The 23,552-nt window shown below is 36.2% G+C and overlaps 1 protein-coding gene across 1 annotated transcript in view; it reads left to right on the top strand.

The window, feature by feature from the left end:
* Positions 1-23,552, top strand: part of Med13 (mediator complex subunit 13) — a 101,708-nt gene that overhangs the window by 73,539 nt on the left and 4,617 nt on the right. The window contains exons 16-26 of the mRNA XM_010626732.3: positions 7,360-7,521; positions 10,360-10,583; positions 12,371-12,560; positions 13,551-14,007; positions 15,447-15,666; positions 16,666-16,857; positions 17,032-17,255; positions 19,697-19,839; positions 20,546-20,704; positions 20,811-20,996; positions 22,467-22,615. Coding sequence (XP_010625034.1) covers positions 7,360-7,521; positions 10,360-10,583; positions 12,371-12,560; positions 13,551-14,007; positions 15,447-15,666; positions 16,666-16,857; positions 17,032-17,255; positions 19,697-19,839; positions 20,546-20,704; positions 20,811-20,996; positions 22,467-22,615 — 2,306 coding nt within the window. The remainder of the gene's footprint in view (positions 1-7,359; positions 7,522-10,359; positions 10,584-12,370; positions 12,561-13,550; positions 14,008-15,446; positions 15,667-16,665; positions 16,858-17,031; positions 17,256-19,696; positions 19,840-20,545; positions 20,705-20,810; positions 20,997-22,466; positions 22,616-23,552) is intronic.

The raw sequence follows: 23,552 nt of genomic DNA, 5'->3' as shown, positions 1-23,552 counted from the left end.
TTTTTTTTTTTTTTTGGTACTGGGGATCAAACTCAGGACCTCATCCTTACCAGGTAGGCACTAGGCACGGCGCCACTACTACATCCCCAGCCTCTCTCATTAAATTTTTACTGAACATCTTGTATGTGTTCAGTACTGTTGTAAGATCACTGTTGAACAAAGAAGACATATTCCCATATTCCCTGCCCTTTTGGGGCCTATAATTTAATGAAGATACAGACAACACACACACACGCACACGCACACACACACACACATACCCACACACACACACACAATTACATAATGAATAGTGACAAGAGCTTTGAAGAAAACTAAGCACATACCGGTGTGGTGATGTACTCCTGTAATCCCAGCAGTCTGGGAGGCTGAGGCAGAAGGATCAAAAGATTGAACCCAGTCTGGACAACTAGTGATGATTTAGTGAGATCCTGTCTCAGGTTTTAAACAAAAGGAAACTGAGGGCTGGGAATGTAGCTCAGTGCAAAGAGAAGGCTCTGGGTTCATTCTCCAATACAGAGGGTGAGGGGTGCCTAAGCAGGGCAAAAAATTGTGCTGTATGGTTAGAGAAGAAAAGGCAAAAACGCTTATGTTAAGTGGGAGAATGTGAGCTATCCCCTTAACTAAGGGAAGTGTGTAGCAGGCAATACAAGGTGCAAAAACCTCGAGGGAATGGTGTGTGTGATGTTTGGGGAACGTGAAGGAGGAGTGCTGGACTGCCTGTTGCTGGAGTTCATCAGGCAATGGGTAAATTGGTATGAAATTAAGCTGGAGATGTGTTCAAGCACCAAAATCATGTATGGTTTTATAGACCATGTATTAATACCTCTGTAGTGTATTCTAAATATGATGGAAAGCTGTTGAAGTTTTGAGCAGAGAAATTACATGATCCTGTTTTTCTGTTTTATTTTTTAAAAGATCACTGGCTACTGTGTTAAACATAATTTGGGGATTGGAGGTGGTAAAGATGAGAGTAGAAGTAAATAGATTAGTTGGAAGTCTGTTGGCAATAGCCCAGGTGAAAAATGATGACCATTTGGACAAGATTAGAAGCAGGAAATCTGTTAAGTAGTAGATACCAAGTACTTTTGGGAAATAGCACCTGCAAGATTGACTGTAGGCGTCAGGGTAGCTTGAGCCTGAATGAATGGTGGTGCTACCTATATAGGAGGAAAACACTGGGGAGCAGTTAAGTATACATTTGAAAATAGTTTTAAATTCAAAGGACTTATTGGGTGTGAAAATAATCATTTTAAGTGTGTGACTTATCAATATTAAAAGCTGTGGGGCATCCCCCCCCCAAAAAAAATCCCAAAAACTATGCAGGTGAATGAAATAAATGTGACTGATAAAGGAGTCCAAGAATGGAGTTGACATTTAGAGATAACGTAGGAGGATCCAGGTAAGAAAACTGAGAAGGCAAAAGGAAAAGAAGAGATGTGCTGGGGATTTAGCTCAGTGGCACCACACCTGCCTTGCAAGTGCAAGGTCCTGAGTTCAGCCCCTGGTACTGTGAAAGAAAAAGAAAAGCAAGAGACTGTAGTGTCTTAAAAACTGAGTAGTAGATGTATTTGAAGAAGGAGAGTGATTAGTCTATCTCAGATATTGTTACCAATTGTTACCACGCTGCATGTGGTGGCGTATGCCTATAATCCCAGCATACAGAAGGCTGAGGCAGGATTGCATCAAATTTGAGACCAACCTGGACTACATAGTGAGTTCCAACCTAGCCTGAACTACATAGGAAGACCCTATCTTAGAAAAAACAAAAAAAATTGTGATACATCAGATGAAACCAGTAGGACCATTACATCTGACTGCATGGAGGCTGGTGGTAATCTTGACAAGAAATTGTAGTCTGATTAGAGTGGATTTAGGAGAGAATAGGATGAGGAGGAAATTTAAACTCTTATGGGACATTTTCTTATAAATAGAGAATTTAGATGGTAGTGTTCAGAGAGTTGTAATCTTAAAGGTACATTGAGAGTGATCCCATTAAGAGAAAAGTTTTAAATAGCCAAGTAATAATTATATGTATTTGAGTACATTGTGATTTGATGTATGTATACATTGTAGGAAGATTGATTCTAGCTAATTAGGTTATCAATCTCTTCACCTATTTATGGTGAGAACATTTAAAAATGTCTCTCCCTCCCCCTCCCCTCTTCCCCCTCTGATTGAACCCAAGGCCATTCTTTGTACTGAGTTGCTACATAGTGATCCTTTTACCTCATACTCCCGCTATCCTGGGATTACAGGTATATGTTACCAAGCACAAGTTAAAAATCTACCTCTTAAGTGCTTTTGAAATACAGGATACATTATTATCAACTGTTCACTATGCTGTCCAATAGATCTCTAAAACTTACTCCTATCTGAAACTTTGGCTGACATCTCTCCCCCCACTCCTTTTCATCTCTCCTTTTCCATCCCCACTTTATTTCAAGAGAGAAGGCATATTAATACATAAGATAATGTAGGAGCAAAGCCATTGAATAAGTGAGAGGTAATAGACTCTATTGCTGAAGGTAGAGGGCTAGTTAGACCCTTAGCTAGGAACATGCTTCTTTAGCAAGAAGGAAAGGCATAGTCTTCTTTGGACAGGAAGAGGGGAAGTGAAAATTTCCCTGTGATTTCTTTTATACTTGTTACTGAGGGGAATAATGCTTTAGTAATGAGAGAATGAGAATTGTTAGAATAATGGTTTCCAGGGTCTAGTTTCCCAGACTTGCAGGTTCAAACATCACCTGGAAACTTGTTGGAAACACAAATTCTCAAGTCAAGCGTCGTGATGCATATCTGTAATTTCAGCCTCCAGAGGTTGAGGCAGGATGATTGCAAGTTTGGATGAGGCTGAGATACATAGTGAGACCTTTCTCAAAAAAGATGAGAAGAGAAACAAATTCTCACATTTTCTCCTAGTCTTCTAAAATCAAACAGAATAGGACCACATTCTTCTAACCACTAGCATTATGATATTGGACAAATTGACTTAACATCTTGATTTCTTCATCTGTATTAATGAAGTAAACTAGTTAATATTGGAATTATATAGCACTGTTAAGATCTAATGAAGTAATCCATATTAAGCATAGTAACTTTTATTTGGTGCTGCTTTACTTGCTAAATTCACTCATTTTTGAGGGCTGGGTATTTAGCTCAGCAGTTCGGTGGCCTGCCTTGCAAGCGCAAGGACTCGAGTTCAATCCCTGGTACCAAAAAAAAAATTCAGTCATTTTTGGACCATTGCACAACCAGTGGGTGTGGTATTTTGGGAACCATGAAGCTGTTCTACCTTGAATTGTTTGTAAACTTCTAGAGAACTAGAACTGTAATGAAAGAAGTGAAAATGATCCAAATGCTCATTGATGGGAGAATACATAATACAGATGGAGTGTTACATAAATTCTGAAAATGATACTTGTAACAAATGAATTGTAGTAATAGAAATTAGTGGGGGAAGAGAGTATAAATCCCAGAAGATTACTCTGTGTGTGTATTGACTCTAGGGCCTTCACACTGAGCTACATCACCACCTCTTTTAATTTTTATATTTCATTTTGAGATAGGCTCTCACTAGGTAATTAAATTGCCCAGGCTGTGCTCAAAACTTTTAGATACTCCTGCTTCAGCCTCCCATAGTGCTAAGATTACAGGCATGTGCCTCTATTCCCAGATCAGTAATATATATAGATTCCACCATATATATACACACTTCACAAAAAGAAAAACTTGTATAAATATTTTAATGCCAAATTTATTGAGACATCATGAGATTAATACAAGTTACCTTTGGCCTTTACAATTACATGAGGTGCTCAAAGTGTGGCCATTAGCTTCTAGACATTTATTAGTATGGCGAACTGCTGCTTGGGTATCCTTGGTCATTGAGATTACTGCACATGCATTTTTCAGTTTCTTCTTTAAGGGCCAGCAGTGTAGTGAGTTTTCTGCATAATATGACACCCTCTTGGGTCCCCCATACAAGGTTAACACCATCTGTTGAAAAACGTACTATTCCTCTTTTCCTGAAGTGGGTATACATTTTTTTGGTTACTATGTATGTAGGTATAGACAGACAGACAGACAGACAGGATCTTGCTGAATTGCCCAGGGTGTGCTACAACTTAGTGTTCTCCTGCCACAGATTACAGGTATGTTCCACCATGCCTGAATGCCAGTATCTTTCTTGTTTTGTGTAAAACTGTAGTGGATATCTTTTTTTATTACTCAGGTAGTCATGCTGGATCATGTAACTTTAATGTTTTGTGGAACTGTTAACCATATTACATTCATTCCTATCAGCAATATTTGAGGGTTCTACTTTTAGCAAATTCTCATCAACACTTCTCACTTTTTTTTTAATGGTAGTCTTCTTAATAGATACGGTGTTGTATCTTACTATGATTTTCATTTTCATTTCTCTAATAAACAGTGATGCTGAAAATCTTTTTATATACTAAATGTTTATGTTTTCTTTGGAGATGTCTTTTGCTGTGTGTGTGCGTGTGTATGTGTGTGTGTGTGTGTGTGTTCATGTCAGGAACTGAACTTGGGACCTTGTACTTGCTAGGCATGCATGGCACCACTGAGCTATATCTTCGCCGGCCCTTTTGCCCTCTCTCTCTCTTTTTTTTTTGATAACCAGGGATCGTGCCCGGGTCCTTGCGCTTGCAAGGCAGGTGGTGGAACCACGGAGCCAAATCCCCGGCGCCATGCCCATTTTTAAAATGAAACTTCTGGCCCTCTTTTCATTGTATTTAGAAGTTTTTATGTAATCTGGATAAAAGTCCTGTATCAGATGTATGATTTGCAGATATTTTATTTGTGGGATTGTGTTTTTCACATACACATCTCCTCCACCCCTAATACTGGGGAATTTAAGCCTATGGCCTTTCCACTGAGCTACATCTTCAGCCTTTTTTACTTTATTTGATTGATTGATTGACGGGGATCTTGCTAAGTCACTAAGTTACCCAGTTTGGGCTCCAAGTTGTAATCCTGCTACAGACTCTGAGCGTTAGGGTTACAGCATGCACCAGCCACACCCAGCTTTACTTTCTTGATGGTACCTTTTGCTACATACATTTGTAATTTTGATGAAATCTAATTTGGTTTTCTCTTGTTGCTTGTACTTTTTGATGTTATATTTTTTAAAGATTTTGCCTAGCCCAAGATCATGAAAATTTACTAATTTTTACTTTTAGCTCTTAACATTTATATATGTGATCCCTTCTGAATTATTTTTTGTATGTAAAAAGGTTCAGCTTCATTCTTTTAAATTTGGATTTCCACAAATGTCTGTTGAAAGACTATCTTTCCTCTTTAAGTTGCCTTAGCACCATCATCAAAAATCAGTTTTTATAAATATGAGGTTTGATTTTTGAATCTGCAGTTCTTTTCTGTTAATCAGTCTTTTTTTTTTTTTTTTTTTTTTTTTTTAGTAACAGGGATCAAACTCAGGTCCTTTCGCTTGTGAAGCAGGTGGCAGAACCACTGAGCCAAATTCCCAGCCCTGTTAATCTATTCTTTCCTCTATAGTCTTAAAAGTCCTTGTCCTTTTAGTCTATGTATTTTTCTTCATTAGCCCTTATATTTATTCTAATTATTGTATATGTAGTATATGCAGTTATACTTTGTCATGTGAGTTTTCCACTCACAAGATCATTTAGGCCCCTGAAGACATAATAGAATTTTTTCACATAGTATTATCAGCAGCTGTCTTAGTTCCTAAGGCACAGTAGGTCTTTAGTAAATATATTTTCTAAAGAGTAAGAGTATCTACAAGAATCACACTTAATTAGAATCAAAATAAAATTCCTGAGTCTCTTCCATATCAGAATTTCTTGGAGTTGAGGGCTGCATATATAATTTTAAAAGCTCCCTTGTGATTATAGCACCAGCCTTAGCCGTTGATAGCTTTCTAAATTTTCCTGTGAGTAGACACACACACACACACACACACACACACACACACACACATATGCCCACGCACACTAATTGTGTATATTTATTCTATAGTTTTACATTTTTTCAGTCATAGTCATTAGTCCATGTCACAGCTGTTATCACTTCTGACTAAATGGCACTTCATTATGTATGCAGTAGTTTGTTTAAGCATGATTGTTATATATTATATTTGGAATTAGATTCTTTTTCTGTCCATCATTTAGTTTTAGGGGATTAATGCCTACAGTGATATATCAGGCAATGAAAATTAATATTGGATGATTTAATGTGATAGTAACACAGATTTGATGGTTCAAATATACCGCGCTGGTCCAGATTAATTATATCAGTATTGGGCCAGGGATTTAGCTCAGTGGTGCTGCCGCCTGCCTTTGCAAGTGCAAGGTCCTGAGTTCAGTCCCTGGTACCAAAAAAATTTTTTTATCAGTATCATTTAGCGATTTTTCTTTTAGCCCATCGACTCTATGAGCAACATCTTTCATTCATGTTCTGATAGTTGGTCAGAAATGCATATAAAACAATTTGATAATCTATGAATCTAAGTTTATAAAATAAACCTGGGTAATACTTTTTAGCAGTTTAACCAGGCTTATTTATTATGAACAAGTTTTAGATTTCAGAATTGGTTTATTTCTTTTCATTATGGTGCTGGGGATTGAACCCAGGACCTCAAGAATTTTAGGCAGGCAATCTACCACTGAAGTATGCCTGCAGCCATGCATTTCAGAATTGTCATACTTGTGTGCCACACCTCCCTGGTAAGCTCAAAGTCCTGAGTTTGATCCGTGGTAATCCGCCCGAAAAATAATTATCATACTTTATTTTTTCCAAAGTAGTCATTACATCTACTCTTATCTATCTTATCACTTTACTGTAGTGGTGGTAATAAAGGGACACAATTTATAACCCATAATTTATGACCCAGGGAGAATTCTTTCTGGTAAAATACCTTTAAGTATTAGAGGCAACCACAAGAAATGCAAAAAGAAAACTTAATTTAGAGCCGGAGATTTAACTCAGCGGTTCAATTGCCTGCCTTGCAAGCGCAAGGACCCAAGTTCAATCCCTGGTACAAAAAAAAAAGAAAAGAAAGAAAACTTAATTTCTTAATCAGGTAACCACATTTTGTGGAGGAGTTAGTGACTTTTTAATATCTCTTCTTGGCTGCTTGCTTACTAGAAGAGCCTGTTTGTTTTTGTTGTGGTGGTGTGTATTGAACCTAGTGCCTCATGCATGGTAAGCATGTTTTTCACCACTTTATACAGTTCTCCACAAGGCTGGTATTTAATCTTCTTGATGGTAAAGAGCTAAACTTCTCTAGATGTGTTTATTATCTTAAAACTTTGTATTGGCAGTAGCAATTCTTACTGTTTTTTCTAATGCTTATAGATGTGAGTATGCAGTGCTCACAGGATATTCTTCGAATGCTCCTCTCTCTTCAGCCAGTTCTTCAAGATGCTATTCAGAAAAAAAGAACAGTAAGGCCTTGGGGAGTTCAAGGTCCTCTTACTTGGCAACAGTTTCACAAAATGGCTGGCCGAGGATCTTATGGTAAGTAAGTTATGGTGATATGTAGTGACTGATGGATTGATTTTTGCACTGGGGGTTGAGCCCTGGACCTTCACACTAGCTGCATCCTTAGATAATTTAGTTTTTATTTTAAACAGGGTCTTGCTCAATGCTAAGTTGCTCGGGCTAAGTTTGAACTTAAGATTCTCCTTCCTCAGCCTCCCATGACTGCTTTTGTATCAATCCTCAGATTTCTAGGGAGGAGGATAACTAAAATAAGCACATTTGTCTTACTTGGAAAGTTTCATGGCATTTATTTGACTTAAAACCATGTAGTCCAATTCCAGTTCTGAGCTTTCCAACAGTTACAGTGATATCTCCATTCACAAATTTATTTGTTCTACAATTCTGGAAAAGATGGCTGCATTTGTGTTTGTGCTGGAATGATTGCTACAATCATGTTTGTCGCCAGATAGAGTTCGCAGATAAAAATAAAATTTTGCCAAGGGTTTCTGTTTGCAAAAAAAATTGTTCACAAACAAAACTGTGAGCCGAGGTACTACAGTAACTTACTGGGTTTTCAGATCTCATGTCAAAAGGAATAGTTTTACTTAGATACCTTTTTACATATTCAGCTTCTCAGTAAGATTTTATGTGAAGAAAAGGTCGTACTGCTAAATTGAGAGAAGGAAAAGAAGGGTAGTTGGTAGTCCTACTGATAAAAGACCCCAGGGTTTGACAAGAGTAACAAATGAATCCCTTCAAAAAGTATACAATAAATTTGAGGTCAACTGATGGAAGAAACCATTCAGAATGAATGATTTGTTGAAGATTGTCTCTGAAAGTTGGGGAGCTTTTAAAATGGGTCTGGAGGGATGGGGATTTAGCTCAGTGGTGCCAGCCGCCTGCCTCGCAAGCACAAAGACCTGAGTTTGGTCCTTGGTACCTAAATAAAAATAAATAAATAAATGGGTCTGGAATTATAGTTCTTAACATTGAAGTCTTTGATTTCTATGAATGGTTTCAGAATGCATTATATACAGATGTAGATTTACCTGTTTTCCTTTTATTAATGGCTAATTTAAATGTCAGAAAAAATTGATACTCTGTGAAAATGCAGGTTAGTTATATTTTGGCATGAGCTTTCACAGTCTTTAAAAATCTAAGGTAGTAAATATTTATTTTTGCATTTTATTCTTTACTTATTTTGGAGATAGTTTCTATCAGTACATACACAGCTCTTTTTTTTTTTCTCTTTTTCTTAAGGGCTGTATATATGTAGTCTATTGTTTTTCACATGTGTTCGTGTATTTTACCAGTGTTCTGTTTATATAGATTGTTTTCCATCATCATCAGTTATGTGTGTGTATGCTCATGCGTGTGATGCAGAGGATTGGACCTGTGGTCTTCACGATGAGCTACACTTCTAGTCATTTATACTGGATTTTTTTTTTTTTTTTTTTTTTCTATTAGTAAGTTGTTCATTTGAATTGGCTTTGAACTTAAGATCATCTTACCACAGCCTCTCAGGAGTGCTGGGATGACAGACATGCACTACCACTCCTGATTCATTACAACAATTTTAAATTAATACACAACCCCAAACATACTACTAAATTAGTCTCTGTGATATCAGTATCAGCCAGTTAAGTACTTCTTTACCCCAAACCTTTGCTGAATTGGTGGATGAAAAATAGTTATTTCATTATAGTTTGAGAAACTGAATGGTATGGAGTGTGAAGGTACATTTCCTGGGTTCAAATCCCTGCTCTGCTGCTACTTAGGTGATATTGAACAAGTTGGTTAACTTTTCAATTCATTTCTTCATCTCTAAAATAAGTTTATTGACAGTGTCCAGCTTATGTATTTTTTGTGAGGATTAATGCAGTTAATATACATAGAAATTTTTTAATAATACCTAATATATAATAAATGTTACAATTATTTACTATTTTGAATAATGAGTGAGCATCTTTGCATATGTAAAAGATATGTATATCTTGTAATCTCTTAATGTCTTTCACCCATTTTTGTATAAGGTTATTGATCATTTTCTGTTTTTAAAAGATTTTGTGGTAAGAGCACTTATCCTAGAATCTACTTGCCTAACAAATTTTAAGTTTATAGTTCAGTTTTTTCACTCCTATAAAATGTCATCTGGCACACCTTATTGACTAGTTTCTCATGGATTTGTAGATCTCCTTTTCATAATAAGGAAATTAACCTTTTGTCATTTTTTATTGAAAACTTTTTGCTGATTGTTGTTAATCCTTTTACTTTGCTTACAGTATTTTTCATGCTCCAAATTTAAATTTATATAGTCAGATTTAACTTTTTTTGGTTTTTTGAGACAGGGTCTCACTATGTAGTTGAGACTGACCTGGAACTCACTATGTAGCCTAGGCTAGTCTCGAACTCACAGCGATCCTCCTACCTCAGTCTCCCAAGTGCTGGGGTTACAGGCATGTGCCACCACACCCGGCCAGATTTAACTTTTAATGAATAGGATTTATGTTTTAATTGACTCTCACCAGTTCAAAATTTTAAAAATTAAGTAAAATCCTTTTGCATGTTTTCTTACTGTACTTTGAGTTTTCCATTCAAATTATTTTCCGTGGCTGGGGATTGAGCCTCAGTGTTCTGAGTTCAATCCCTGGTACCAAAAAAAAAAAAAAAAAAATTCCATTTAAATTAATGTAATCAAATATGTTTTGCAAAAACTGTTTAGGTAATTTCTAACTCTGGAAAAGTATCAGTGTATCAGTTACTGGCTTTAAATAATTTTGTCTTTAATAAGACATTTTTATTAATTTTTGACATTACCAAAAAGGAAACATGGCTTGCTTTTAAGTATTTTCTTAAAATATCTTTCTTGCTTAGGAACTGATGAATCTCCAGAACCACTGCCAATTCCCACGTTTTTGTTGGGTTATGATTATGATTTTCTGGTGCTTTCTCCGTTTGCTCTCCCTTATTGGGAGAGACTTATGCTGGAACCCTATGGATCTCAAAGAGATATAGCCTATGTTGTATTATGTCCAGAGAATGAAGCTTTGTTACATGGAGCCAAAAGCTTTTTTAGAGATCTTACTGCAATATATGAGGTAGGTGTTTTTTGTTTTAAAGTGGCGTTTTGAAGCTACCTAATGATTTATACACTTATATATAACACATACTGGAAAGTTCCACTGATTGGGACAGAGTGGTGATGACAGCAAACTAGATTCTTAGTTATCATACCAGCCAGTTAACAGTCTTGACCTGTTCTTAGGTAAATGTGCCATGGTTCACAGTGGAAAACACCATATTGGAGAAAAATATTTATGGTGTACATATCATATTCAAAGCAACCTTTTCTAAAACAAAATGGCAGCATTGTTAAATAGGAAAAAATTATGTTCATAAAAATTCTAGTCCTCATTTTCTAAGACAACATCTAATGACATTAAACCTTATTTTCCTGATATCTATGTTAGGTATCTCTTAAGATCTATTTCAGTACTGGGGTTTGAAACCAGGCCCTCATTCATGGTAGGCAAATGAGCTATACCACAGGCCTTTTTCACCATTTTATTTTGAGATAATGCCTGGTTACAGGCTAGCCTCAAACTTACAGTTCTTGTGTCTCGGCCTCCAATTGCAGGTATACACTATTACATCCAGCTTCTTGACTGTTGCCATGCATTGTATTTTTCATGTGTATCTGTCATTAGGCACTGTAATTAAAAATCATACTGTGAGACATAAAGCTTACTTCATTATACCTTTTATTTACAAGTACTTGGATAACCAACCTTTACATTTTTATTTCTTTTGCAACCTGAGTTTGTTAGTCTGTGCTGGTTTAGTTCCCATATAAATTTTCTACCTAATTCCAAGTTCTCTGTATATTACCTTTTTATAAACAAACATTGTCGGAGGAGTTATTTTGAATACAAATGCTGAAAAATCCTCCCCAAGAAAGTTCCATAATGAAATAAATTTGGGGAAACTTGGATATTACCTTTTAAAGGTTCACAATTCATACGAAGTTAATAATGGTTTTGAAAGTCTTAACTGAAGTCTTAATTGAAATTAGCTTCATCTAGTTTTACAAATTTGTTGACATTGGGCATCTTATAACAGAAATTATTAACCCACAGAACTAGAGGAAGAGCTGGCAAATACGTAGTGTATTTATATACCAAGTTTCATTTTGTTTTGATAGATGACTACATATTTTTCATGTACATGAATTAGGATAGATGTGTAACCCAAAATGATTGCATTGTTGTTTTTAATGGGGGTCTTGTTGGCATGGTGTTGTATGCCTATGATCCCAGCAAATTTGCAAATTTGAGCCTAGCCTGGGCAACTTACTGAGATCATGTCTCAAAATAAAATAAAGTTTTTTTAAAAATAGAGAAAAACGGCTGAGGATATAGCTAGTGTGAAGGCCTTGGGTTCAGTCCACACTACCAGAAAAAAAGGGCCAAGGCAGGGTATTATGGTGTCTTGCTATATTCCATTTCCCAGGCTGGCCTTAAATTCTTAGGCTCCTAAGAATTAAAATTTGTAAGTGTGTACTACTACAACTGTTTGTATTTTTTTAAATGATTGCTCATCTTTTTCTGTATTCTATGACCTTTTATTGTTCAAAACAAATGGCTGTATTGCTATTGTCTGATGTTATTGTCTAGATATGTTTTCATTATAGTTATTTTGATTTTGAAAGAAATTTAATGATTTCTAAACGAAGAGGAAATTACCAGTGGTTTTGTTTTCACCCATGATATTTGTATCTCAAATATAATTTCAAATAATCTGATTTTAAGTAACTTAAATGATATATTTTCTAATGTATACTCAAATACTATATATTTATTAATTCTGCTTCCTTTAATACATGCAGTCCTGTCGATTGGGTCAACATAGACCTATTTCTCGGCTGTTGATGGATGGGATCATGAGAGTTGGATCTACTGCATCAAAGAAATTATCAGAAAAGATTGTAGCAGAATGGTTTTCTCAAGCAGCTGATGGCAACAATGAAGCATTTTCTAAACTCAAACTTTATGCTCAAGTTTGCAAATATGACCTAGGTACTGAACTTATATTTAATTGTGTTAGGCCAGTATTAGCAAATCGTGACCAGGTCCACCAGCTGTTTGTGTAAATAAAAATTGTACTGGGATATAACCATCTTCATTTATTTATATTTTGTTTTTGTCTGCTTTTGTGCTGCAGAAACGGTTGAGTAGTAATGAGAAAGACTGTGGTACACAAAGCCAAAATTTATTTGTTAACTGATCTTTCCCAGAAAAAAGGATCTTGTGTAGGGGTCTCATCAGGTGGCAGTTGAGGATTCTAAACTATTTTCTGTTGATTCTATAGGGCCTAATGTTTTGTTCATATTAAAATTGTTGATTTGTTAATATTGTAGAGGTAAAATAATTTGTAGTCAGCTTCTACAAAACCAAGAAGTAGTTCTTTGTTATAGCTAAGAAAATGGCTGCTATTCAAAACTTTCTTTTAGTACTTTGGAATTAAACACCAGTAGTCTTCCTGTAGATTTAATGCAAAGAGATACAATACCAGTATAGTGACTCTCATTAGACTTTTTTTTTTTTGAGACAGGGTCTCACAATGTAGTTGAGACTGACCTGGAACTCAGTGTGTAGCCCAGGCTGATCTCAAACTCACAGTGATCCTCCTGTCTCAGCCTCATGAGTGCTGGGATTACAGGCGTCTGCCACCACGCCCAGCTCATTAGACATTCTTTTACTTTGAGCCTTATTATAACATTTTTTCATTATTTGTGTAAAAATGCTGATTTACTTTTGCAATTGTTTTTAAATTTCTTTAGTTTCTAGAACAAAACAAATTTAATACATGCTATATACTGTGAGCAGACAAAAATTTAGAGTAGATAACTGCCAAGAAAGTATCACCTAGATTATTTTTTATTTATATGGTAGAATAGAAAATGGGAAAAAAAAAAGAATAGAAAAAGGGACTGGTCGGTGAAATAATGAATTAAATGTCCTTAAAAAAAAAAAAGAAAGAATAAATGTTCTGTGTTTATTCTTTAGGTCCTTATCTTGCCTCCCAGCCATTGGACAGCTCTCTACTTTCACAGCCAAACTTAGTTACACCTACAAGTCAGTCTTTGATTACTCCACCTCAGATAACAAATACTGGAAATGCTAATACATCATCTGTCACATTAGCATCTACAGCAAGCAGCACCATGACAGTGACTTCAGGTGTTGCCATATCTTCTTCAGTTGCCACAGCTAATTCAACTTTGACTACAAGTTCATCTTCATCATCTTCGAACTCAAATAGTGGAGTATCATCAAACAAGCTACCTTCATATCCACCGTTTGGCAGTATGAACAGTAGTGGTACAGGATCCATGTCTACACAAGCAAGTACAGTTCAGAGTGGCCAGCTAGGAGGGCAACAGCCATCGGCTCTGCAGGCAGCTGGGATTTCTGGAGAATCGTCTTCACTTCCCACTCATCTGCATCCTGATGTGTCTGAAAGGTACCTTGAAAAATGTAGATCTTTGGGGTTGGGGAATAGCTTGGTCATGAAGCCTGTGCTTATTATGCCTGAAGCGCTGGATTCTATCCCCACACCAAACAATAAATAAGAAGATATTTATTGTGAAATAACATGCTCTGTAGTGCTTTTTGATCTTATTCTTGAAATTCTAGCTTTTATAATGTTAAATATTTTATGTGTAAAATTAAAATGAGAACTCTTTAAATGTCTTTAACTTATACTCTTAGACTCTTCAGGTGGGAGTTAAGAGCTTTTGTTTTATTTTTGGAACTGGGGATCAAACTTGGAACCTTGCTCTTACAAGGTAGGCAGCGGGACCACTGAGTTTTCTTTTCCATTTATTGAGACAGGGTCTCTCTGTATAGTTCATTCTGGTCTTGAACTCACTATGTGGCCGAGGCTGGCCTCAGACTTGCAGCAATCCTCTCACCTCAGCCTTCTGAGTGCTGTGATTGCTGGTGTGTGCCACAACACCTTGTTCAGGGAGTTAAAGATCTTAAAAACTGTAATCCAGATAGCCATATAATGTTTGAGTGTGACCTGTGACATAATTGTTAAGTAGATTTGGCTATACAAATTATTTCAGTAATTGAGAAAGTGCTATTCACCTACCCTATTGAAAGTCATCAAGGTTTGAATTTTCAGCTCTGCCATGTAGTGGCTTTGCAATGTAAGGGAAATTTTAACTTTGGGAGAATGTGACCTTTTCTGCAAAATTCAAGTAATATGGTATAATGTACATTAAGTGCTTTACACAGTGCTTTCAAGTTATTTATAATAATGATGATGACAGTTCTTGTTCCTTTTATGCTGAAAGTACTGGGAGAGTTTCCTTTTGATTTATAGGGGTTAGGGTTAGTCTGAGGGTAGGTGTATCTGTCAGCTACCCAAGATGCTGTTGTGCTCAGTGCTCTAAATGTGTGTGTGTGGGTGACTATTACATAGATTGTTCTACCCGTATTGACTAAATAGATTTGTAGTTTAAAAGTAAATCACCCATTGGAGAATGAAGCTTATTCTCTGTTGACATTACAAAGCATGAATGTGTATATCCTAAAAATGTACTGAAACATTGAATAGGTCTGGAAATACTTGTTTGTTTAGTTAGTCGTTTAACTATTTTAGTGCAGGGCCAGGGATATAGCTCAGTGGTGCTGTGTCTGTCTGGCAAGTGCAAGGTCCTGAGTTTGATCCCTGGTACAGGAATAAATAGATAATAGATAGACAGTGCAAGGGACATTGTACACTGTGAAATGAATGGTATGTGCAATGTTTATGGTTCTGTGGGAAGAAAAATATGTTCTTTATTCTAAGAGAGGCTCTTCTACGAGTAAAAGGAGAGGAATGTATGATCCTGCTGTAATGCTGTCTTAAGCAAATACTCAACTTTTTAATCTTATTTTTACCACAAATTTTAGCACAATGGATCGGGATAAAGTGGGAATCCCCACAGATGGTGATTCACATGCAATTACCTATCCACCTGCAATTGTTGTTTATATAATCGATCCTTTTACTTATGAAGATAAAGATGAGAGCACTAACTCTTCTAATGTGTGGACTTTGGGACTACTTCGATGCTTTTTGGAAATGGTCCAGACTCTTCCTCCTCATATCAAGAGTACTGTTTCTGTACAGGTAAAAGTGAGAAATGTTTTTCTGTATTCTCTTTGATTTTCTAAATACCAGGTTCTATTGATTTTACTTTTTTTTTTTTTTTTTTTTTGTATGGGGGATTTAACTCAGGACCTTGTGTTTGCAAGGCAGGCATGACAACAATGAGCTAAATCCCTGGCCCTATTGATTTTACTTTTAAGCACTGTTATGTTAGACATCTTAAAAAAGGATTTATAAAAGATAAACTTTATAGTCCTACCACAGTGATAATGAGAAATAAAATGATTATATTGAATGTGTGGGTGGGTTTTTTTGTTTGTTCTATTTTTTGTACCAGGGAATCAAACTCAGGACCTTGCGCTTGTGAGGCAGGTGTGGTGTCACTGAGCTAAATCCCTGGCCTTATATTGCATATATTAAGTGTGCCTTATGTTATTTTTGTTTTGTTTTGGTTTAGTTTGGTTTTTTGAGACAGTGTCTCACTATTCAATCTACACAGTTCTTGGACTCACTATGTAGCCCAGGCTGTCCTCAAATTCATGATGATCCTTCTGCCTCAGCCACATAGGTGCTGGCATTACCAGAACAAACCACCATACCCAGCTATAAGCTAGAGCTTTAAGACAAGTTACAAGTAAAAGTATAGAAGGCCCAGGGATGTTGTTCTGTGGCAAAGTGCCTGCCTGGCAAGCATAAGGCACTGGGTTGGGTGGGGGAAGTAAAAGTAGAAAAAAATTAGCCTTATAAATTTTTGAAAGCCAGTTTGAACTCTATTCAATTACAAGAAAGCTAGTCCCTGGTAGTATTAATATAATTGCTATGTAGGAAATTTTAGAAGTTTTTAGGTGGTCTATTGTCAGAGCCCATTGATAAAATTGATAATTTATTAAAGAATTATGTTTCTTATCTTTAGATAATTTACGTTTTATTAAGTGTACGAGTAAGGGTTTTTATTCACTCACAGTGTCTTTTACTCTTTTTCAAAGTTTAACATTTGCAATATTTACTTATACTTTTTAGATTGTTCCTTGTCAGTACCTCTTACAACCTGTGAAGCATGAAGATAGACAAATCTATACCCAGCATTTAAAATCCCTGGCTTTTTCGGCTTTTACCCAATGTCGGAGACCACTTCCAACATCAACCAATGTGAAAACATTGACAGGCTTTGGTCCAGGTTTAGCCATGGAAACTGCTCTTAAAAGTCCTGATGTAAGTATGTTTTCCATGTGTTAACTTTACATGAAAGTTAACGAATGACTAAATTTTGTGCAAAATTAGGTGCAGTTTTTTGATTTTGCATGTATTTTCCAATTAGAATTGATTGAATACTGTATTTTTTAAAGGATTGCTTAGTACTATAGACCTTAATTTTTTATTTTACAGAGACCAGAGTGTATTCGACTTTATACACCCCCATTTATTCTGGCTCCAGTGAAGGACAAACAAACAGAGCTAGGAGAAACATTTGGAGAAGCTGGACAGAAATACAATGTTCTTTTCGTGGGCTACTGTTTGTCACATGATCAAAGGTGGATTCTTGCATCTTGCACAGATCTATATGGAGAACTTTTAGAAACTTGTATCATCAACATCAATGTTCCACATAGGTACTTAGATTTCCCTAAATATATGCTTATATCATCCCATTGAAAAATTTAACATAAACTCACAAAATGTTTAATTTTTAATGAGCAAAAAACTGGAAGGTTATGTTTGTTACGATATTAAAACTTGGAATTTAGGGTGCTTTTCACTTTTTTGCAGTGAATATTTATACTTTATAATTAACATAATTAAAAATAATTTTGATGATTAATCTGTTTACACAGAGATTAAGGTTCCTGATTTTTCTGTCATAATTTTTTTGTTTGTTTGTTTGCTTTGTTTGTTTAAGACAAAGTCTCACTATGTAGTTCAGACTGCCCTGGAGCTCACTATGTAGCCCAGGCTGGTCTCAAACTCACAGCAGTCCTCCTGCCTCAACCTCCTGAGTGCTGAGATTAGGGGTGTGCACCACAATGCCCAGGTTCTGTTGTAAATCTTTTTTTTTTTTTTTTTTTTTTGAGGGGTTGGTACCAGGGATTGAACTTGGGTCCTTGCACTTGCGCCGCCACGCCTGGCAATTTTCTTTATTAAATAATGATTTTTAAGTTCAAAAATTATGTGCAAAAATATTTAATGATTATTAAATCTTAGCATTGCTGGCAGAGCAGAATTCTGGGGGCAGCGGCGATGGTGGTTGAACCAGGTACTTTGCACTAAACTATATCCCTCAGTCCTTTGTATTTTTTTGAGATTTTTGTATTTTAAGTTCTTGGTAAATTGCCCACCTTGCCTCAAACTTAGTGGTCCTCCTGCCTCAGCTTCCCAAGTAGTGTGTGCCAACGTGCCTGTCTTAGAAATATTAATTTCATATTGTTGTTTATTGCCTGTAAACCATGGAAGAGTGCCTTCTTTATCCTGTGATATAATTTTATTTCATAGGATATTTGTGCTAATTAAATGATATTTGGAAAGAATATACTTATGTGTGAAAAGGTGGTACATAATAAATAATACCAACCTTTCCATTATAAAGATAATAATGCTATTATCCTACCTTGATTTTTAAAAAGTAGGAGTGGAATAAAGTTTAAGGGATAGTTGGAGCTGGACGTGGTGGCACATGCCTGTAATCCCAGCACTCGGGAGGCTGAGGCAGGAGAATCGCTACAAGTTCAAGACCAGCCTGGGCTACACAGTGAGTTCCAGAGCAGTCTGAACTACATAGTTGAAACCCTGTCTCAACAAACAAAGAGATAGTTGGGCTGGGGATTTAGCTTAGTGGCACTGCACCTACCTCACAAGCGCAAGGTCCTTAGTTCGATCCCCAGTACAAAAAAGAAAAAACAGAGAGTGAGTGATGGAATCAGAGAGACGTCAGTTCAGATACTAATCTTTATACCTGCCAGTCATGTGTTCTTGGGAAAATTATGTTAGTCACCTGAGCTATAGTTTACTTATCTTGAAAAGCTGGAGGATATTTGTTTCTGCCTCATAGGATTTTTTTGGATGAAATGAAGTATTACATGTCAATTGACTAGGTAGAGTGTTTTGTATATAGCAGCTACCAACTAAATGGTAGCTACTGTTGCTTGGCCCCAGAATGCTGGTATTGTTACTTGCTTGGCTAATAAGGTACATAAAAGCTATATAAATAAGGTATATAAAAACCTGCAACAGTGTTGTTTGGTTTGAAATTTTCCTGAGTATTCTTCAACTTAAAATAGAGTCAGAGATTATTTTACCATAGTTTCTGGGGCAAATCTAGCCTCTCAAGTCTTTCTAGTTATTATCTGCTGGCTGTTTTTATGCTATAGCAGCAGAGTTGAATTCTATTGACAAAGTCTTGATGTCTTAGAAAGGTTAAAGTATTGGTCTTTGTTTTTTGTTTGTTTGTTTGTTTTAAGTTTGCTCCCAGGGTATAGTAGTAAATGCCTATAATTCCAGCTCTCTGGGAGGCTGAGGCAGGAGGATTGTGAGTTTCAGTCCAGACAGGGCAACAAGACACTATTTTGGAATAAAAAACAATTTTAAAAAGTTTGTTGGTGTCCAAATCACCGTTTCTGGTCAGTTAAGTTAGTTTATGGACATACTTCTTTTTTTTAAATTTTAGATTAAGTGCACATTATAATGTGTATTTGAACAAAAAAACCATAAACTTGGTGATGTACTCCTATATCTCAGCTGCTTATGAAGTCAAGACAGGAAGATTGCGTGAGCCCAGGAATCAAAGCCAGCCTAAGGGAACATAGTGAAATCCTGTCTCAAAACAAAACAAAACAAAAAAACTTTACTTGCCAAACTTTTGATTTTATGTATATTCTTACTTAGGACTTGTGTAAAGGTGTAAAACATAAAAATTAAAGAACCAGAGGCTGAGGGTGTGGAACACACTTGCCTAGTGTGCACAAGGCCAATGATTCAATCCTCAATACTGTCCCCCTCCATAAAGTTACCCGATGAATTTTAGTAATATTTATAACTGCCTCTTCATTTCATTCAATAGGGCTCGTCGGAAAAAAGGTTCTGCTAGAAGATTTGGTCTACAGAAACTTTGGGAGTGGTGCTTAGGACTTGTACAAATGAGTTCATTGCCATGGAGAGTTGTAATTGGTCGTCTAGGAAGGATTGGTCATGGAGAATTGAAAGGTAAAATTATGTTTTATTATTCAGTTTTAAATTCACATAGTGTTCAGACCACATCTGAGTATATATGCTGAGTAAAATGCAAAAGTGATCAGTAGACATGTTTTTTGTTTTGTTTTAGCTTTTCTCCTGGTTCTGGGGTTTGAGCTGGGGCCTCATGCATACTTGGCAAGCACTGTAACACAGGCACACCCCAAACCCGTATCTTTTGGGTGAGGGAGTACTGGGATTGAACCCAGAGCCTCTGTACTGAGCTACATTGCTAGCCATGCTTTTCTCACTTTGAGACGGGGTCTCGCTAAATCACTTAAGTTATTTATGCAAGAATGTTGTATTTGAGCTTGCCATTGTCTTCCTACAGCCTATAAATACATGCCAAGGTGAACTTTTGTTTTTAAAAGGAACCACATAGGTATAGTTAATAGCTATTTTTATTGGTTGTCTTTCACTGTTTTCTCCTTTTTACTTGCTCTGCAACTTACTCGCTGTTCAGTAGATGGTAATTGAATGTGGTTTCACTAAAGTTAGAGGGATAAAGGATATTAAATTAGTATCAACAATAGGATTTTTTTTTTACTTGATGACTCTTTTGCGAAGATTAATTTTTAAATCATTAAGTATTTCTTTTATGTTCCAATCTTGGTTCTAGAGCATAGTTAAGTGCTTTACTTTTGTTTTGTTTTGTTTTTTTAACTGTTGATACCCACAGACTGGAGCTGTTTGCTGAGTCGTCGAAACTTGCAGTCTCTAAGTAAAAGGCTCAAAGACATGTGTAGAATGTGTGGTATATCTGCTGCAGACTCTCCCAGCATTCTGAGTGCTTGTTTAGTAGCAATGGAACCCCAAGGCTCTTTTGTTATTATGCCAGGTTAGCTGTCTTTAGTTTATATCAGAATTAATTCATGCACTTAATTTTTAAAGTATTACATAAAATTTATTTATTTATTGAAAGAAAAATGTCTTTCTCTTTTTAGATTCGGTATCAACAGGTTCTGTATTTGGAAGAAGCACCACTCTAAATATGCAGACATCTCAGCTAAATACCCCACAGGATACATCGTGTACTCATATACTTGTGTTCCCCACTTCTGCTTCTGTACAAGTAGCTTCAGCTACTTACACCACTGAAAATTTAGATTTAGCTTTCAATCCTAACAATGGTAGGTGAATTGTTCTTAAGAGGTTGCTTTTTGGCATTTTGTAGTAGTTGTGTGTTTTTTAGAGATGGCATCTTCCTGTGTTCCCCAAATTGGCCTTGCTCCCCGAAGTATCTGGAACTACAGGTGTGGCCTATCCTGCACAGCCAAGAAACGTTTTTAAATACAGTATATACACAGAACAGAAGGCTATGTGACTGAAGCAGAAGTGTTCAAAATCGGAGGAAGAAGATGCTATGCCCCCCTCACCCCCACCAATTTTGAAGATTGAGTGTGGGGCCATGAGCCAGGGCTTATAATTCTAGATACTAGAATCACAAGGAAGCTGATTCTTTCCTAGATCCTCTAGAGGGAATGCAACCCTGCTTTAATTAATTTAAGACTTAATTACCCCTAAACTAATATTTGTTGCCTTACAACAGCAGTGTAATGGTAATTTAAATTAGGTCACCTCAGACCTTTCCTTTAGCATATAGATAACAGAACTGATGATACGGAGTGTACTGTAAATCTTATTTTAAAAGGTAATAATTGATCATAAAGTGTTTATACATGTTTATGCTTTGGCTTTTGGGGTATCTGTATTAAACTTTATCATTCATTTTGTATCTGTTTATGTCTTGATTTGCCAAAGTGGTATTTTATATAAACTGCCAGAATAAGGACATAGCTTTGGTGAACCTTGGAGGTTTTATTTAGTAGAAAATAAATTATACCTTACTCTCATTTTGAGCTACTTTAGAAAATGTCAGATCTTCAAAGTCATAGATACACATTTTAGTTTCTCACGTTGTAACTTGAATATTTTACTTATTTAATAAAGAATAGGGTATTAATTGTGAATAGTCCCATTTTAAGTACATTTTCATTTCCTATATTCTGTATTTGCTTTGATTTGTTTGTTTGTTGGTTGGTACTGGGGATCAAACTCGGGTCCTTGTGCTTTCAAGGCAGGCAGCGGAACCACTGAGCTAAATCCCCAGCCCTGTATTTGCTTTGTATTAGTGATTTGTTGCTCTAACAAACTACATATTTATTGGCTTAAATTTGTTATCTTAAAAGTTCTAGAGGTGTCCAAAGTCAGCCTCATTGGGGTTAAAGTCAAGATATCAGTAGGATTCTTCGGGGGAGAAAAGGAAGAGAACTCCTGTGATTCACTTGCTTAATCTAGAATAATTTCCCTATCTGAAGATTCTTAGGTTGCTCACATCCGCAAAATCCTGTATGGTAAAATGTCCAAAATTCCTGGGATTGGAACATGGATATCTTTTGAGAACCATTAATCAAACTACTGTATGTTTGTTTATGCATTATTTATATGGCTGTTAGCACAATACTTGGCACATGATACATACTTGGGAAATGTTGGTTAAACTAACCTATTTCGGTTAACATTTGTTTTAACCTTTTTTTGTGAATGACCATGAGATATGAAAAATTGAGTACTTCATTTCTTTTCTGTGTCCTGTGTAGATGGAGCAGATGGAATGGGTATCTTTGATTTATTAGACACACCAGATGATCTTGATCCTGATATCATTAATATCCTTCCTGCATCTCCGACTGCATCTCCTGTACATTCTCCAGGATCTCATTACCCCCATGGAGGTGATACTGGCAAGGTAATCCTAATTCAGAAATTCAGTTTACCTAAATGTCATTCATTCCTGTCATAAGGGATTAATAGATAAATAACAACACTTTCTTCCTTGAGGATGAGATTCATACACTTCTGCCCTGTAGACATGAATACATTGATTTATACATTTTGTAAAGAGTTTCTGAGGCTCTGCTTTCCCTGAATTTATATTTTCTGTACTACTTGGCATTAGCCACTTCAGCATAGCTTCATTTATAACACTATAGCACCATTGAAAATCAGTATCTTGGGTTGGGGATTTATTTAGCTTAGTGGTGCTGCACTACCTGACAAGCACAGGGTCCTGAGAGTTCAATTCCCAGTACTGGGGAAAAAAAGAAAATCAGTATTTGGCTAAAAAAGCTACTATTCATTATCAGGGCTATGACAAGAAATGTAATAGAAATACTAGTTTTCTCATAAGAACAAATAATAACTACCATCTTGCTCTTTTACTTTTAGCAGTTATGAAAGTGGTGGTATTGTACTTTTGTTTAAAGTCAAAGTAACTGTGCTTCATTGAATATGAATAATACATCTTTGAGCCAGGGATTTATTAGCTCATTGGTTCCACCACCTTCCTCACAAATGCAAGGACCTGAGTTTGATTCCCAGTACCAGAAAAGGAATAATACAACTTTGTATTTGTGAAATTGTACATTTTTAAATTGTTTTAGTATGCATATGTTTAGAATTTACCTTTTTAAAGGAAAACTCATTGTCCAGTTTTACCTTCCCTCTTTTTGTTTTTGGGATTTTTTGGTTTTTTGGTACCACAGATCGAACTCAGGACTTCGCTCTTGCCAGGCAGGCACTGAGCTAAATCCCAAGCCCACGTTTCTCTTTTTGGGGTCGGGTATTTTGAGACAGGGTCTCACTATGTAGTTGAGACTGACCTGGAACACACTATGTAGCCCAGG

Source organism: Fukomys damarensis, unplaced genomic scaffold (assembly GCF_012274545.1).
Source record: "Fukomys damarensis isolate Sample0158 unplaced genomic scaffold, DMR_v1.0_HiC HiC_scaffold_13, whole genome shotgun sequence".
In the NCBI taxonomy this organism is placed as follows: domain Eukaryota; kingdom Metazoa; phylum Chordata; class Mammalia; order Rodentia; family Bathyergidae; genus Fukomys; species Fukomys damarensis.
Note: the sequence above shows the minus strand (reverse complement) of the source record. Positions and strands in the feature narration are given on the sequence as shown.